The following is a 17,480-nucleotide window of genomic DNA, read 5'->3' on the forward strand; positions in this document are numbered from 1 at the left end:
TGCTAGCTTTTCATGGGAGGAAAATTTCCCCATCCATTTTGAAGTGCCTAAGGGTGTGAAATTACATGAATTCCGCCACCCCCACCCCCTGCCCCATGTTTGACTCGGATGCAAAGATTTTCTGTAAAATAACCTCATGCCAAAACCTACTATCTACATCATATAAGTAAAGCCTAAAAAATATTCCCCATTGCATTTAAACAGTACTCACAGATGGTTGAATTAGAGCTGCAAATGACAAAAAAAGAAGAAAGGAAGGCTTCCCTTTCATTTGGAATGTGTGTGTGAGAGAGAGGGGGGGCAATGGCGCCCAGGTCTACTGCCCAGAGCCAGCGAGCATGACTTGGGCCCGGCGCCCCCCCCCAAGTGATTAGATGGCATGCGCCCGGGAACATGTGATACTCCATGTCCCTCTGACAGATATACAGCTCTGCTTTGTAGACATTGTTGACTACTGTACATTTGGAAATGTCCTAAGAGGGCCAAGTTGTACAGTCATCTATCTATATATTCTGCTGAAAGAAAGTAAAATTGGAGGAGCAAATTTACCCTGGGGGTATCTTTCAGGTTAAAGTAAAGCCTCAGAACCTAGATTATTCAAGTTCTTAGAGGTTAGAATAGTACAGAAGAATATCCCACAAGTGAGTAGAATGTCCTTGTTAATCCTGGATTAATGCCAACCAGCTCCCAAACATCTGGAATTAGAGGGCTTTTTTAAGGCCACAGATCAACATAACCTAAGCAACACCCACCCACCCCTTAACTATTGTTGCTTTATGGCCATGTACGTGATGACCAAAAGGAAGTTGTGGGAACTAAAGCTCTGCCTCTTCTTCCTGGGAAGAGAAGGAGGAAAGGATGTGGCTGCTAACTAGGAATGCTGGCACAAGGCTGGCAATGAGTGGGAGATTTACTGAAGTGGGGACCTTGCCAGTGATGCAATGATGTAACCTGTGATGTGCTGACATCGCCATCTGTGTGCTGAGAAATTATTTCAGTTTGTCAACAGGGATGTTGTAGAGTTTTGCCTAAATGCTGCAACAGCCCCATCGATGCACTGACTAAAATCCTGTGTTCATAAGGAATAATGACAGCGTGTCAAGATGCTGCCTGTTACCTCCATTTCCCCACTTATTTTTCTCTTGCTGCACAAATGATCAACAATGGAAAGCACCTACTGCTGGTAGGGGATCTCCTACCACTGGCAGCCCTGCTGCTAACCTTGCATCCGGATAAGTGTACAGCAGGATGAGAGTTCATTTATCTGTTGAATGCATTCTTTGCAGCTATTAGTAACATGTAGAATACAAATATTCTATGCTGTTATTCCAACAGTATTCTTTTTCTTCTATATTGAGTAAGTATGTGTGTGGGGAGGGGGTTTCAGAAGTTCTAGGGCCTAGCACTTCAGAGGACAAATGCACAGCAGAGGGGAGAGGCACAAAAACTCCATTTTGCAAGCAGAGCTCCTCTAGCAAATTGTAGGATCCAGCCCACTGTCTTGTTCTACAAGGGAGGCACTAACAGTTCACTTGGCACTGCCTCTGAAATTGTTCCTTTATAATTAAGAAATAGTGATGAAGGGATAAAGCAGGAAATGGAGATAAATAAATGGTAACTGGGGATATCCTAAGTTAGTGTCATGAAAATGAGATTAACTTTGTCATTATCAGTGACAGTGAGTCCTCCATTTAATGTTCCTAAATATAGTTTGATAATATTAAATTTAATGTCAGAATGTCATGAGTCAGTCCCAGGACAGTGGGAACGCATCTGAGGAAGAACCAATTAGGGAGGAAGGCCCTCTGCCAGAAACCAAGCAAGAAAAGGCTAAGGAGCAGGAGGAAGTGTTGACAGAGGCTCTTCAACCTTGCAGGCCATTCCTGCCTCCCAGTCAAGTATCAGCTGTTGAGGGAACTGAGGCCCTTAGTTTCCCCAGATTGACCTGCAGAATGAAGCTGGCAACACCTGAGGAGTCACTTGCAGATTAAAAGAGACAGTGCCAGGCAGGGGTGGAGCAAGGAGGAACTGTGCATGGGGCAATCCTGCGTCCTGCACCCCTGCCATGCCCCCACCCCAGTATGCCCCCAGAACACCCTGGAACACACTGCCATGCCCCCACACTGTCACATGTCTGGTGCATTGCACCCCACCCCACCCCCTTGGCACTATGCCACTGGTGCCAGGCTCTTGCAGAAATGATGCTTGCTTGAGAACGGTGAGTCATCACAGAATGAGAGCTGGTCTTGCCCCGTCAGCTACAAGAGGGATGCAGGTTCAGTAGGCAAATTATACATGCAACAGTGTGCGTTCCTTGCTGTCATGCTGATACTTCTCCAACTGATTATCATGAAATCCTGACCCTTGAACTTGACCTGTTCAGCTACTCAGCTCGCCTTTGGCTGTGTGATGCCTGCTCTTGGAACCCCTGGCAAACTGGCTAGATTAGGCTTTCTGTCTACAGTGCACTGCCTATGTGTGGTTGCTTCTTGGGCTCAGCTCCAAGCCCTCAACCTGACCCTGGAGTTCTGCCTGACCTAGCGCACAGGTTTATGTGAATGAACTTAGCTTGTTTGTTTTGCTAAATTTGGCATATATTTGTTCATTTTTAGATTTATTTCCAGTGGTGTGTTTCATCTTGAAATATATTTCGTAACCTCCTGTGGATGTTAACAGATAAAATTGTTTTGGACAAGTATAAGATCCATCCAAAATTGAAAATGATTTTATGGTGTTTATAGGGAAAGCTTCAGAAGCTAGAAGAAGATTGCTAAAACCAATACAAATATGTTAATGGAAGGCTCATGGGTATTTTATAATAAATACAGCCCTCTTGGGCGAAGGATGAGCAGCAGTGCATTTATTTATTTATTCCACAGCAACAAGTTCTATATGCCTGTTTCTGCTTCATTGAATGTAATCCATGAGAGTCAGTCATATAGACATATCTCTTTGTATTATTATTTGGTTAAGATATTTGATAGAGAGGTGAGAGAAATCCAGTTGTCACCTACAAATGACCCAGGGATTTTCACTAGTCCAACCAGTACTTTTTTCTTTCTTTACAAATACCTGGAGGCTTCAGCAGCATCAGAAGTGTTTCAAAACAGTGATAGCAGCTTGCTTATTTTTAATGGCAGGAAAAACAGATATGGCATTCTGTTTAATCTTAGATTTCGTGGTCTTTTCTCCCCTTAGAACTGAAGGTTAAGAACTATAGGGAGGGGGAGGGGGAGAGCTGGTCCAAGTGAAAGGAGGGGAAATGCAGTGAAAGATGTATCTTTAAATCCTGTACTGTTTCTGCAAATGATTCCTTATGCTAAAAAGCTCACATTCCTGGCCACTAGACTGACTCTCAGTACATTAATAACACCTGTCACAAGATTTTGAGATATACTCAAACAATTTATTTCCCAGTGGGGCTCTTATCTAAACAAGATCAGTCTTCATATCTTTCTTCATTTAGGCAGGATTTTGTAGCAGCATATCTGACTAGCATTATCAGTGCTTTGCTGTTTCTCAACTGGAAGAGGTGGTGGTGAGAGAATGTAAGAATAAATAATGCTTCCCATTACAGGTTCTTTTATTTTGCCTTCCAATGTCCAGCCTGATAAAGTGAGGCACACTCCTTGGTTAAATTCCCACTATGAAAACCTTCATAAGCTCTCCTCTCCTTCCTGTTCCTCTCACCTGCGAACCTATCATTATCTGTCCCTATATTCAGACTTCCCTTCCCAGGAAATTTATGGCTAAATAGTGCATTGTTTACTGTTGGTGTCAGCTATCAGACCCAGTTGTGCAGTGTGGAATCAGAAAGGACTTGCAAGAGGCTCTTCGTGTAACCTTCTATCCCCATTGCCTCACTATTTTTTCTTTCCCTACTCTTGCCAACTTCCATATCCTCATACTTTTCTCTGCTTCCTTCTTCCCTTTCCATCCATCCATGGTTTATCAATTTCCCCCAATCTTCAGCTATATGTGTTATTTATTTATTTTATTTGTACTCTCTCTTTCTCCACAATGGAGACTCAAAGCAACTTTCAACACTCACCTCCATTTTACAGTCACAACAACTTTGTGGCAGAGTGGGGATTGAAATGTGGGTCTCCAGATTCTAGTCTGAAACTCAGATTACGTCATCACACTAGCTATCTTGCAGTGGATCTCAGTGAACAGTAGGAAGTACCCAGTCCTTGGGGATTCATGCAAGTTGATTGTATCAAGACCCCAAGTGACTCTGCTTAACCTGTTTGTTGAATTTCATCCAGGTAGACTGGTTTGGACATTAAGCTGGGCTAGATGGACTACTGGGCTGTTCTTATGTTCTTGAGTTGCTATATTTTCATGCATGATCTTATCTCCAAGGTCAATGTTAGGTGACTTCTATAGAGAAAGTCTGTAAGGTTTTGCTCTTTGCTGTGATCCCTTGTATGTAACACCTGTAAAGGCACCTTTCTGTAATGTTCTGAGGTGATGTGTTATGCTGCTTCCACACCTTCCTTATTATTTGCTACTTACTTTTGCTGCTACTGAAGGCTCTTGCCTTAAAATTATTAGTTGAACCCAAATAACAGGAAAGAATGGGCAGCATATGGAGGATGGCCTCGTGATAAAAGGGGATTCCTTGCTCTAAATGAAACAGCTGCTTCCTCTTAAACATAAATAAAATTTATAACCATTTAACAGTTTCAGCAAAGTTTATAAGTGTAATATCTTCGGATAAGTACAGTTCTTCTTTCTCTAAAGTTCCTTAGATAGACCTAGCTATAAAGGCTTATTTTCTCAATTGCCATTTAGGCTAGTGCAGGGGTAGGGAACTTGCAGCTCTCCAGATGTTCAGGAACTACAATTCCCATCAGCCTCTGTCATCATGGCCAATTGGGAATTGTAGTTCCTGAACATCTGGAGAGCCGCAGGTTCCCTACCCCTGGGCTAGTGTCTTCTACCAAGAACACACTTCATTCTCTTCATCCACTCAACTCTTTTCCCACACTTGCTCTGAACAAACTCTTTATCTCCAAACCTTTCAACAGTACCCACTAGGTTACAGCTACCTTCCAATTATAACACACTTTAATCACCATCCAATTTCCCTCTTTATTTCTCTGACTGTCTACAGTGTCACCCGCAGCAACATACATATAAAGCCCCACATTAAAACACAGAAATAAATTGCATACATACAATATATATCAAAACATTACAAGGTCTATTTTGTCACCTTGCTGTCAGTAATGAGAAAGTGTGAAGTGTATTAATGATTAAAGTTTTGAAGCATTAAAAAAAATAAAATTACAGGTCAAAAATGTAATGGAACCCCTTTAAGACATAAATGTCCTCAAGCAATTTGGTCCTTTGTGGCATAAGCACAGCCATGGTTGGCTGAGATCCGCTGTGCATTTTCTGTCTGCTGCCTGTCTCTTTCAGAAATAATTCTTGTATATTCAGAACAGCAAGTGGTCACCTAATAAGGGATTAGTAATGGGGAGGTTTTATTTAATTCAGCTTCTAAGCTGCTTTATTCAAAAAAATCTCTTAAAACACTGAGATTATATTTTAATGCTACCAACATACTACCTTGACGTCTGCAGCATAGAAGGCTTTAACTGCATATTTTGAAAGAAGATTATGTGTTCAAATATAGTATGTGCAGTAATCAGAATATACTTTGTGTGTGTCATTTGTGTTCCTCCCACAGTCAAAGGCTTGTTTCTTTGTTTTCTTCAGAGTTTTCTAGAGACAAGATTTTAAATATTTTGCAAAGGTTTATATGGAAAATTTTAAAACATTTCTTGAAGGAGTTGTAGAGATGTTATTGGGGTAAAGCTGGGCAATAGGAACTGTGTATCCCATATGAAGGTGCTGATGCTTTTGAACAACTTGCAACTTTGTAGTTTATAATTATCACGGAATCCTACATTAAATCACTCCTGTTAATGAACTTTATACTTGCTTTACAATTGTTGACTGTCAACTAGCAGCTCTAAAGAATGTGTGCAAATCTGAATGCATGAGCTTCCCTAGTATGGGAAAGCCTTATGGCTAGAATGGGGAATTCTCAGGTATGAATAGAATATTTGCCTCCACAGGAGAGAACAGAAATCCTGCTGAAATAAGTGGGATTTGCAAATGAAATGACACACTTACCTTAGACAGTTATAAAAAAAAAAGGAAAGGTAGTTCCCCTTGCAAGCACTGGATCATTACTGACTCATGGGGTGATATCAAATCACAACATTTGCTAGGCAGACTGTGGTCGTTCCCCCACTTCTAAAACACAGGTCGATACCTACCGGTTTGGTTTGCTGCGGGACCTTTTGAGCGCGGGCTTATAGTCCCCACCGCAGCTCTGCCCCCTTGGCCCAATGAACGCAGCAGCCGCACAGTAGCCAGGCAGGACCCTCCACGATCCGCTCAAGGGGTGTCCTGATTGGCTGCTGCATTGTGTTGGGGCGGGAATTTTTTTTAATTTTGAAAAGGACGAATCAATGTCTCCATGCTTTGCCAAGGAATCCATGTCTATTTGAGCACACACAATATGCTTCTATGCCCATGTGCGCTCAAAACAACGTGCAGACATGGATTTCTAGAGTTAAAAGGTTGAAAGGTTTTGCTAGGGAATAGGGTTTCAGCTGCATCCACACAGTCTTGGATATTGCATTATCTTTGTATTATAGCAACTTATCATCTGTCTTCAATCTGTTTGGGGGGGGGGGGAGTTCAGTGCTTGTCCCAAGTGCCATTTTCTGTAGATACGTCCCTGCTGAAATGAAACACATTTACCCGGGAGAATAAGAAGCCCAGCTGATTTCCCACCTCTTCTCCCCATCCCAAGCTATTTGGTTAGACTGCAGTGAAAAGATAAGAAACAAATTCTTTCTCTTTCTCTCCTTTGTAATGGGGAGCTCAGAAGCATTATTTCTGTTACTGCCCAATTCTGAGGTAGTGAACTCTTTCTCCTTCCCTTTTTTCAACATCACTGTGTATTTTGCTGAGTGTGCAGGGTCAGAACCAGTGCCAGTTTATCCCCCAGTGAGCTATGAGTCAATTTCTGACCATCAGGCAGCTGCAGACTTGTTCAGCAGCTGTTCAAGATGTTTGATGCAGGGCAGACATGTCCCTGATAGGATCACAGCCTGATTGCCAGTGTTCATCAATGTAAGTTCAAGTGCCAAACGGATGCACTATGAAATTTATAGCATCCGTAACTTTCGAAAGGAAGCTGCCCAGGCAGATCCTGTGCTGTCCCATTGTCTATGACGTGAACCATGTAGCATTGGTGTATATGAAACCATAGTGGTATACTAATTAAAGACAACCTGCATCTCCATTGTTCATTTTTTTTCCAGGAGTCCTGTTCTGGTATTTCAGTGCCTCCATCGCCATGTCATTTGCCTGGACTGCTTTCATTTATACTGTGTGACTATGTTGAATGATCGCCAGTTTGTCCATGATCCTGTCCTTGGCTACTCCCTGCCTTGTGTGGGTAAGTCATTTACCATTAGCTTTCATATTACTTGGCTCAAAATGGGAAAAGAAATTACTGGCTTTAAAACAAATATCTTTCTGTCACTCGTTTCAAATAAATTCATGGAATGATGATTTGTCTTAGCATAGGCTTCTTTTGATGGACTGTCAATTGATTTTGGAAAAACCCTTCTAGCTCTGTGCTGCCTGTGCGGAAATAGAACTTGGTTCTAAAGGGCATTTCTGTTACAAGCATATCCATACATTTTTCACATTAGTATTTCATCAACATCGAGTGTTAAATAATGATAGCTATAAACTGCAAGCAAAAAAAAAAAAGAATGACCTCCACATCTCTTCTCTAGAGTCAAATAAGTTGTTAACTTTGTTGGCCTATCTTTCAGTACTAATAGGAAAAGTACTGTAACAGGAATTTCAAACAGCCTTCCAGCCTGGCATAGTTATCTCTGCTAATTACCATTGTGTTAAGTGTAGTACTGATCACTCAAAGAGATTATTAGGTTGTGCGTCCTTTCTGTGAGAAAAAATGGGCTGTAGGCAGAAAAGACTAAGTTCATTCTGACAAGCAGGAATTGATCCTTTTTTTAGATAAAACAGTTTCTTAGGACTCCCTCGCCCACCTCTGTCAAAGTTATAGGCAGTATTGCAAAATATCCTTCTTTTTGCTAAAAAATATAATCAGGAGAAGAGTCTAAGTAAATTGGGAGTTGGGAAAAGAAAATATAGGGCATGGCGCAGTAGACATGAAAGCATAACATTGCTTCCACGGAAAACCTGGAAATGACATCATGTTACTCTAAGAATCACAGGGTTTCTATGACACCATTTATGAGATTTCCATCAAAGTGATGTCACAACATCACACCAATGGCAATTTTTAATTTATTTTTTCTACTGTCTTGATGGAGAGGAGAGGTGGAAGCTATATGTTACAGTTGCTTTATATTAGAACCTACTTCTCAAAGACCTAGATTATATACATCTGCTATCTTTGGGGTTGTTTCAAGCTGAATTTAGTCAGTGGCCACATGATATCACAAGAGGAGGTGCAACATATAAACATCATCATCATCATCATCATCATCATCATCATCATCATCATCATCATCATCATAAACCAGCTGAGGTCATCCCAGTGGTAATCAACACGCTGGGCGCCATCCCAAAAATACTAGGGCAGCACTTGAAACATCTTCGAATTGACAAAATTAACATCTGTCAAATTCAGAAAGCAGCCCTGCTGGGATCCGCACGAATACTACACCGATACATTACAACTTCCTAGGCCTCTGGGTGAGGCTCGAATTGTAATGAATGTGGAACAACCAGCTAAAGATCTGGCAGCTGTGAAATCTACAACAACAACAACAACAACAACAACAACAACAACAACAACAACAACAACAACAACAACAACAACAACAACAACAATAATAATAATAATAATAATAATAATAATAATAATAATAATAATAATAGTCATCATGATGAGGAGGAGGAGAAGGAGGAGTGCCAGGTAATTTCTTTGGACTCAATAGGTGGCACTATTTGTTGAGGTCCTTCCAGCTCACCTTAAGCAGCAGTCTCAGGGGAAGTATTAAAGAAAATTATTACTTACTAGCAGTAGACCCCGCTGCAGGGTAAGCAATACAGTGGGCCTAGATAGGGCAGGGGTGAGGGCAGGCAGGGAACTGATCAGCTAGTGGCCTTGCTGGGGCTGTGGGGGAAGGAGGGGAGGGCTTTCTGGGGGTGGGGGGAAGTGGGAAGGGCTTGATCCTCTGAACCATGGGCAGGAAGGCTTGCTAGGGGTGGAGTGGAGGCAGGGAGGTTTGCTGGGGGTGGAGGAGGCGGGGAGGGCTTGCTGGGTGTGGGGAGAAGGCGGAGAGGCCTTGCTTGGCCTGTGGATCCTCTGATCCATGGGCAGGGAGGCTTGCTGGTGGTGGTGGAGGCGAGGAGGGCATGCTGTGGGTGGGGTGGGAGGCGGGGAGGGTTTGTGCAGCTCCGGAGCAGCGGTGCCAAGGCGTCACTGCTCCAGGGCAGGGTTGGAATGCCTTCCACCAATGGGGGAGCAGGACTTTGTGAGTCCTGCTCCCCTATTGGTGGAGGGCTCGTCATCGGACATTCCATCCCTTAGCACTTTATTATTGGTAAGGTGTAGTTATTGCTATATTCAGTAGTGAATAGGCCAATAAGATCATAGGGAAAACATGATGATATAATGGACCAGAAACCATTATGTTTGCACAGTTTTGTTTACATTTGGAAGTGTTCCATGTAATCAAAGGTATTTAAATATGTTCAGTTCAAAAAGCAGCCATGTTTATCCACTGATCCATTTTGCTCATTGTTTCAGTAGACCTGTGGTTTTGGATGATGGACTGCTTAGTGAAGAGTTAAGGAGTCATTTATTTAATTTATTGGCACAATCTGGAAAATTACTTTGGCAATCAAGGTGTTTTTTTATGTTCTTGTTATCTTTGGTTCTCACTGTGTTAACTTAGTTCAGCTCAGCATAGCTCAGCCCCTATACTAAATGTATTTATCACTTGATCAGCGAATACCTGTATGTGGCACAGAGTTGTGTTTTCTCTTTTCACTCATGGTTTGTTAAAATGCAGAATAGTCTTATTGAAAGCATGAGAGTGTCGGGGGCGTGCCTGTTTATCCTTGCCTTACTTGCTGTTTATTTGCAAAAAAACCACTTCCTCGCAAGAGGCAATACAGGGACATTATGTTTCTTGTACTGTTGAAGGCTTTCACGGCCAGATTCAACTGGTTGTGGTGGGTTTCCGGACTGTGAGGCCGTGGTCTGGTGGATCTTGTTCCTAACGTTTCGCCTGCATCTGTGGCTGGCATCTTCAGAGGTGTTACCACAGAGGGAAGTCTGTTACACACTTGTGTCTGAGTACACACTTGTTACAGACACCACAACTAATTATATTTCTTCTTCGTGGGGAGAAAAACTGCTTGAGAGGGAGAGGGGTTTTTTGGGGGGGCGATTAGCAAGCAGAGAAACAATTACTCAAGCACTTCATTGCCCCTAGGGTTACCAACTTCCAGGTGGTTCCATAGAGAATACAAAGATGGGGGCACTAGTAATCAAAACTGTGAGCAATGCACAAACAATAGCTAGCAGTCAGTAGGACTGAATAGCATAGCACTTTACTAAATCAATAGTTTGAACAAAGTCTACAAACAGAACTGTGAATCAGCTAGTGCCCCAATCTCCACAAGTATATGTCAAAGCATACTATCATTCATCCTTTCAAATCAATGTAAGCTTCTCTAAGCTAAGTAGAAAACCTACAATGATCGGCCAGTAACTGGTAATTATCTGGCTTTGATGAATCTTCAAGGCTCATGGGCATGTGGTATTTTCAATGTACATAGGATTTATCCCATAGAAAGAGATTCTTGCAATTCAGTTCAGGCTGTTTTATTCTCTGTGCTGCTATCTTTTGACCGATACTGACAGTTCATTGTGGGTTTGACATATGCTTGTGGAGATTGAGGCACTAGCTGTTTCACAGCCCCTTTTGTAGACTTTGTTCACACCATTGGTTTAGTAAAGTGTTTGGTCCTACTGACTGCTAGCCATTGTTTTTGTATTGCTCTCAGTTTTGAACCTCCAGGTGGTGACTCTAACTATTACAACGTAACTCCAGTTAACAGTTTCCCTGGAGAAAATGGCTGCTTTGGGAGGCATTATAGCTAACTGAAGACCCTCCCCTCCTCTCCCCAAACCCCACCCTTTCCAGTGTCCACACCCAAAGTCTCCCAACCTAGAGCTGGCAACCTTAACTGCTACTATGCTGCTTCTGACCACAGCTTTCCTAACATACAGGCAATGAGATAATCAACTGTTCACCATGTCTCCTCTTCAACCCCCAGTTGCATGCTTCCAAGGCCATTTGTTTAAAAAATATTATCACAGAGCACTTTATTCAATTTGTACCATAGACCAACCTGACTACTCTTGTGGAATCCCAAAAGTGTGTTCTATTGAAACAAACATATGAAAATAAAGGGTAGGCCCTGCAGTATTTGTTGTTTATTAATAGAGCCTTTTATGTTCTGTGGTTGGTGCTTACAACAAATGTGAATTCAACCTGAAAACTTGAAGAATTCCTTGGTATTGGTCTCCAGCCATGATGGCAGTGCAGTTCACCATAGCATAAACATGGAGGAAGCATATATTTGAGTTAATGAATTATCATCTCTTAAGTCATGAAACAAAGTTATACTTTTATTGCTAACAATAATAATACACAACTGTGGGTTCTTAGCAAAGGAACTAAGTCAATTGCTACAAGCCAGAACGAAACTAGCATAAGTTGATGTATGTTATTATTTACTTAGTACGTACCTGAAGTTATGAAACATTTGCAAAAGGTCAACAGTCTTTCCTGATATTATTTTACTATTCATTTTAGTGAGTTCTGATGGTAAATAACAATGTCATAGTGTGCTGAAAAGACAGATTATTTGGTCCAAATATACATCTGACATGTTAATTCTCAGTCTTATTCTTTAGACTCAGGTGATGGTGACAAGGGGAGGGGGATTTATGTGTCCTGTATAAACATGTATAAACATGTCTCGTTTATTGTGCTCCATTGCTGTCTGCTCCCCTCCCCTGTGCAATTCTAGTATCAGAAGTGAATCAACTGGTGTGTGTGTGTGTGTGTGAAATTCCAAGAATAATAGTTTGAAGGAAGCTAGAGGAGGATGAAGTAGATCTTTACTCCCTTTGTCCATGCAAATCTTTCCCCTTAAAATAGATACCCTCCCCCCAAATCTTCTTCTTTAGACATAAATGGATGGCTATCTATATAAATATACATGGTTTCCCCTCTTTGTGAAATAGCTCCAGTGGATTGGATTGTAAGAGACACCAACAGAGCAGAGCTGGCAGCCACTCCCCCTTCATAGTTTCTCTTTCTCTGCAGCTGTCAACATCCACCTAAAAGAGTTGGGGCACCCTTGTGAGTGATATACCATGTGGAGAACTGTCGTTCAAGATGCAAATCTACTGAAATTCCAGATCCTTGCATACTTGTGTGAGCAGAAGTATTTTCCACTGAGGCCCATTTGGATCCAATCCATTGCTTTTCAGGCATTCATGGACATGTTCTGAAATAAAGTGCAGTTTCTTTTGCCCCAGTGACTTCATTTGCTTATTGGTTCCAGTGGAGTTGGTCCTGAGCACATTGTTTGAGAATGGATCTTCTCTATTCTTTTGCACATACATGGGTTCAAAAGCCTTCCAGATAGAGAAGAAGGTTCAGTCTTCCCATTAGCTTTATTTACTTTGCGTAAATATGCAGATTAGCATTGTTCATTCTGGAGTGTGTGTATATATTTAGACATTTAGATAATATAACTATCATATGCAGTAGTTTCCATTAACATTTGACTCCCTGCTTCTGCTTTTATCAAGGGAATGAACAGAAATTGCAGGAGTTTTTGTATATCTTTTATTAGACTGAGCTAGAGGTGAAAGCTGTAGACATACTAAAAGAAAAAATAAGCAAGAGGATTTACTCCACTGAATCATTCTCACAGAGAATGATGTGCCATCACAGATGCAGTAATTTGAGCATGAAATGTGCAATGAAAATGTATTTCACATTACTAGCATTTTTAGACAGTTTTGTATTTATGTATCCTAATATCAGGCCCAGCTGCCAAAAATTTGCCTTCCTGTCCCCTGCGAATACTGATCATGCATATCCCGGTTGCCTGCCTGTTCTTTGTCCCAGTTTGGATCCCACTCTCAGCCTATTCTCTCTGGCCTTTCTCCTTCTCTGAGTTCTTCTGCCTGCCCTTCTGTTTGCTAGAATCTGAACAACTCAGTCAATGGGAACTAGAGACTATCTACCTAAGGTGATACTGCTCCAGTACTTCATAACATCAGCGGCACCATCTAGCACTCATCCACTCATACATCATCTAATTTAATATATGCCATCATGTGCCAACAATGCCCTTCTACTGTCAACATTGGACCAACATCTCAGCTTGAGAGACTAAGTGAACACAAATCAAACGTAAGAAACCACAGCATTCAGTAGGGCACATTATAATCTCCCTGGAAATACTGTTACATATTTGAAAGTTGCTTTTCTAATTAAAAAAGAAACAACAACTTTAAGGTACAACAAGACTTCTATTTTGCTACTAAGGCTTACCTTTTTCTCCCCCATAGACTTTATGCATTATTTTTTCCCTTTCCGTAGTCACCATGGGCTAGAGCAGAGAAGCTGCACCGTTTTTAAATGCTGGCAAAATGCAAGCTTTCCTGTGTTTTATTTGTCCATGCAAAGCAAAATAGCTAAACAGGAAGCACAATTCTTTATCCGGGTTTGTTGCTCCTTCCTGCCTTCCCCAGCTTACCTAACAGCAGTTTTTCCAGCTCTTTGTCCACCAATTCCAAACAATCAGGATGACTTTGTGTGTATCTCTGTGTGTGTTTAAAACACTGCAGATCCAATGCTGGAGCAAGGGAGCGGTCTATTGAACTGTTGGACTCCATGAAAAAAAAGCAGGGGGGAGAGCCAGCCTCCTCAAATTGAATTTTCAGGAAGGTCAAACTCCATTTGGGAAGGTTTCATCTCCCCCCACCCCTTTTTTCCTGGTGTCTGATAATTCAATAGATTGGTCCCTTGCACGCACACACACAAAAAACAAAGTCCTTAGGATCATTCAGACGACTATGTTCCTCTCCTATTATCTGTGTGTTTTAGTTTGGTCCAGTGGCGTAGCTACCATGGGGTGGGGTAGGGACAAATGTAGTAGCTACGCCAGGCCGCTCCTTCCCCTTGGCCCCACCAGGCTGCCCGGGACCGCCGCTGGCTCAGGTAAGTGGGGCATGGGGGAGGGGGGCACTGGGGCGCCATTTTGTCCTGGGCACCATTTTCCCCCATGACGCTTCTGGTTTGGTCCTACTGGGTGGATCTCTTGATTTCAGTTTCTAGTTCTTGTATGTTAGCTAATGCTTATGGTTTTTTTTTAAATTGGTAGTTTATTAGCATATAATTCATAATACAATCATTTATAATCAATTAAGAAAGAGAGAGAAAGAAAGGAGAGAGAGACAGGGGGGAAGGAAGGAAGGAAGGAAGGAAGGAAGGAAGGAAGGAAGGAAGGAAGGAAGGAAGGAAGGAAGGAAGGAAGGAAGGAAGGAAGGAAACATGAGGGAAGGACTTCCAGCTAGGTTTACATATCTCTAAACTCAAAAAAGAAACATTCTGACCTTTACCATCTTACAGTCTATACATATATATATATACATGTACACACACACATATATATATACATACACAAAAAACTCAATAATATACAATTTGTTACATTCATAAAAGTTCTTATTGCAATTTACATTGCAGCAACAAGCAACCAACAGTCAAAGTAATCATAGCCATCATCATAAGAACAAAGATAACTCAAAAGTATTTTTTTTTTCTGGCGAAGAAGAACTTTTCATCTGATATCACATTCTGTCTTAATAAGGACATCTAAAGGGAGGAAACAGAATACAATTTTGTAAGTTAATATACCAATACCTATTATAAATTACCATTCTCTAAATGGTATTGCTGTGTTTTCTGAAAAAAAATAATCAAAGGATTCCAATTTTTCCTGAAAGTTTCCAAATTCTGTTGTTTTTTGAGAGTTGAAAGTTTATCAATAACTAAAAACTCTAGTATTTTGGAAAGCCACTTGTTTAGTTCCGGAATATGTGGCATTTTCCAGTCTTTTGCATAAACAATTCTAGCAGCCGTTGTCATATACAAAAATAATATTTCATGTTCATTCTTAATATCCTTGTCAAGAATATTCAGTAGGAATCGTTCTGGTAAAAAATTTATCTGATAACCCAAAATATTTACAATCAAGTCATATACCCCCTGCCAGTAGATTTTTGCTCCTTTACAATTCCACCATAAGTGGAAAAAGGTACCTTTGGCATTATGACATTTCCAACACATCTCCGAAGAATTTTTGTACATTTTAGCCAACTTACTGGGATAGAGATACCACCGATATAGCATTTTAAAATAGTTCTCTTTTAGATTTGAACATAAAGTAAATTTTAAATTTTTGGTCCAAACTCTCGACCATTTATCCAAATCAATTGTTTTCCCCAAATCTTGAGACCATTTCACCATGGATTCTTTAACAATTTCTTCTTCTGTATCTCTATCCAGTAACAATTTATAAGTCCTCTTAATCAATTAATGAATTAATGAATTCCCTTTGCATAATGATGACCATAGCTCTGAGCCTTTTCTTTCAAAGCCTCTTTTAAAGTCTTGACGAAATTTTTCTTTCAACTGGCAATAAAGGAACCATTGACATTGTTGCTTATGAACTATGATTTCATGTCTTTCCTTTAGTTTACAGGTAGAATTATCCCAATAAATGAGATCCTTATATTTTAGATATTTGTCTTGAATACCTGGCTTTAACATAAGAGCTTCGTGCGGAGAAATCCAGTTGGGAGTTTGCACAATATTTTTCCTTTTGTAATCTAACCAAACCTTCAAAATAGCTTTCCTAAAGTAATGGTTTGTAAATTCTCTAAAAGGTTTGCCTTTGGAATACCATAAATAAAAATGCCAGCCAAAATGGAGATCGAAGCCTTCTAAGTTTAATATTTCGCTATTTTCAAGCATCATCCAGTCTTTAAACCACACCAGGGTGGCTGCATAGTAGTACAGTTTTAAATCTGGTAGACCAAGCCCCCCCCTTTCTGTATGATCAATAAGACATTTATACTTTATTCTCGGTTTTTTACCTTCCCAAATGAAATGTAGAATGTCTTTTTTCCATTCTGAGAAAAAATTATTAGTTATTATTATGGGAATTGATTGAAATAAAAAAATCATCCTGGAGAGTACATTTGCTTTAACTGCTGCAATTCTTCCTAGTAGGGATAATTTCAATTTTCCCCATTTTTTAAGATTGTTCTTTATATCTTTCCAAAGGGGGGTATAATTATTGGAAAAGAGTAGAATATTTTGTTTGGCTAAATTGATTCCTAAATATTTTACTTTATTGACAAGCTGGTAATTGGTTAAAGCACTAATTTTATTCTCTTCAGATTTTGGCAAGTTAAATGCCATAATTTTGGTTTTTTCCTCATTAACCTTCAAACCAGTAACTGTACTAAATTTTTGGAAAATAGATTTTAAAGAGTTACACGATCTTAGTGGGTCTTCAATCATCACCACCAAATCATCAGCAAAAGCTTTTATTTTGTATTCAAAATTATTTACTTTGATTCCTTTAATTGATTTGTCTAATTTTATATTTTGGATCAATATTTCAATAGCTAGGACAAACAGCAGGGGGGACAAAGGGCACCCCTGCCTGGTTCCTTTTTTTATATGAATCAGCTGGGAGAGTTCACCATTGATTTTAAGTTTTGCTAGTTGGGAGCAATAGATAGATCCTACCCAACTCTGAAAGTTACCAGGGCCAATTATTTGATTCAATAACATATTGAGATAACTCCAGTTTAGGTTGTCGAAGGCCTTTTCCAAATCATAAAACATAATTAACGCTTTTTTATTAATTTGTTTGTGGAGATATTCCACCATGTTCACTATAGTTCTAACATTATTTCTCAGGTATCTAGTTCATGCTTATGGTTGTGAGAGGTGCCTTCCTTGCAAATAAAAAGCTGTCATTTTGGACTCACTTGTCTCTACTGACTGGAGCTGAGAATGAATGCCTGAGGGAGTACTCCAGCCCAATCTCTTGTCTAAACAGAAAACTGTGGAAAATCCAACTGTGAAGTAAGATCATAAAAGCCCTGAGAAATTTCAAGTAGAAGCTGGCTATATTGTATTAGCTGGTGAATTTAAAGGAAAAAACCCTACAAAAGATCATCATCTGCCCTTGTTTAAAGGTAACAAAAACATATCCCCCCTTTCTGTGTGGTGTCATGTACTAATGAGACTTCATGTACTGAAATGTTTGTAAGT

The 17,480-nt window shown here is 40.4% G+C and overlaps 1 protein-coding gene across 2 annotated transcripts in view; it reads left to right on the plus strand.

The window, feature by feature from the left end:
* Positions 1-17,480, plus strand: part of PRKN (parkin RBR E3 ubiquitin protein ligase) — an 896,318-nt gene that overhangs the window by 554,843 nt on the left and 323,995 nt on the right. For both annotated transcript variants that reach the window (XM_048487681.1, XM_048487690.1), the window contains one exon: positions 7,350-7,486. In XM_048487681.1, the coding sequence (XP_048343638.1) occupies positions 7,350-7,486 (137 nt within the window). The remainder of the gene's footprint in view (positions 1-7,349; positions 7,487-17,480) is intronic.

This window comes from Sphaerodactylus townsendi, linkage group LG01 (assembly GCF_021028975.2).
Source record: "Sphaerodactylus townsendi isolate TG3544 linkage group LG01, MPM_Stown_v2.3, whole genome shotgun sequence".
NCBI lineage: Eukaryota > Metazoa > Chordata > Lepidosauria > Squamata > Sphaerodactylidae > Sphaerodactylus > Sphaerodactylus townsendi.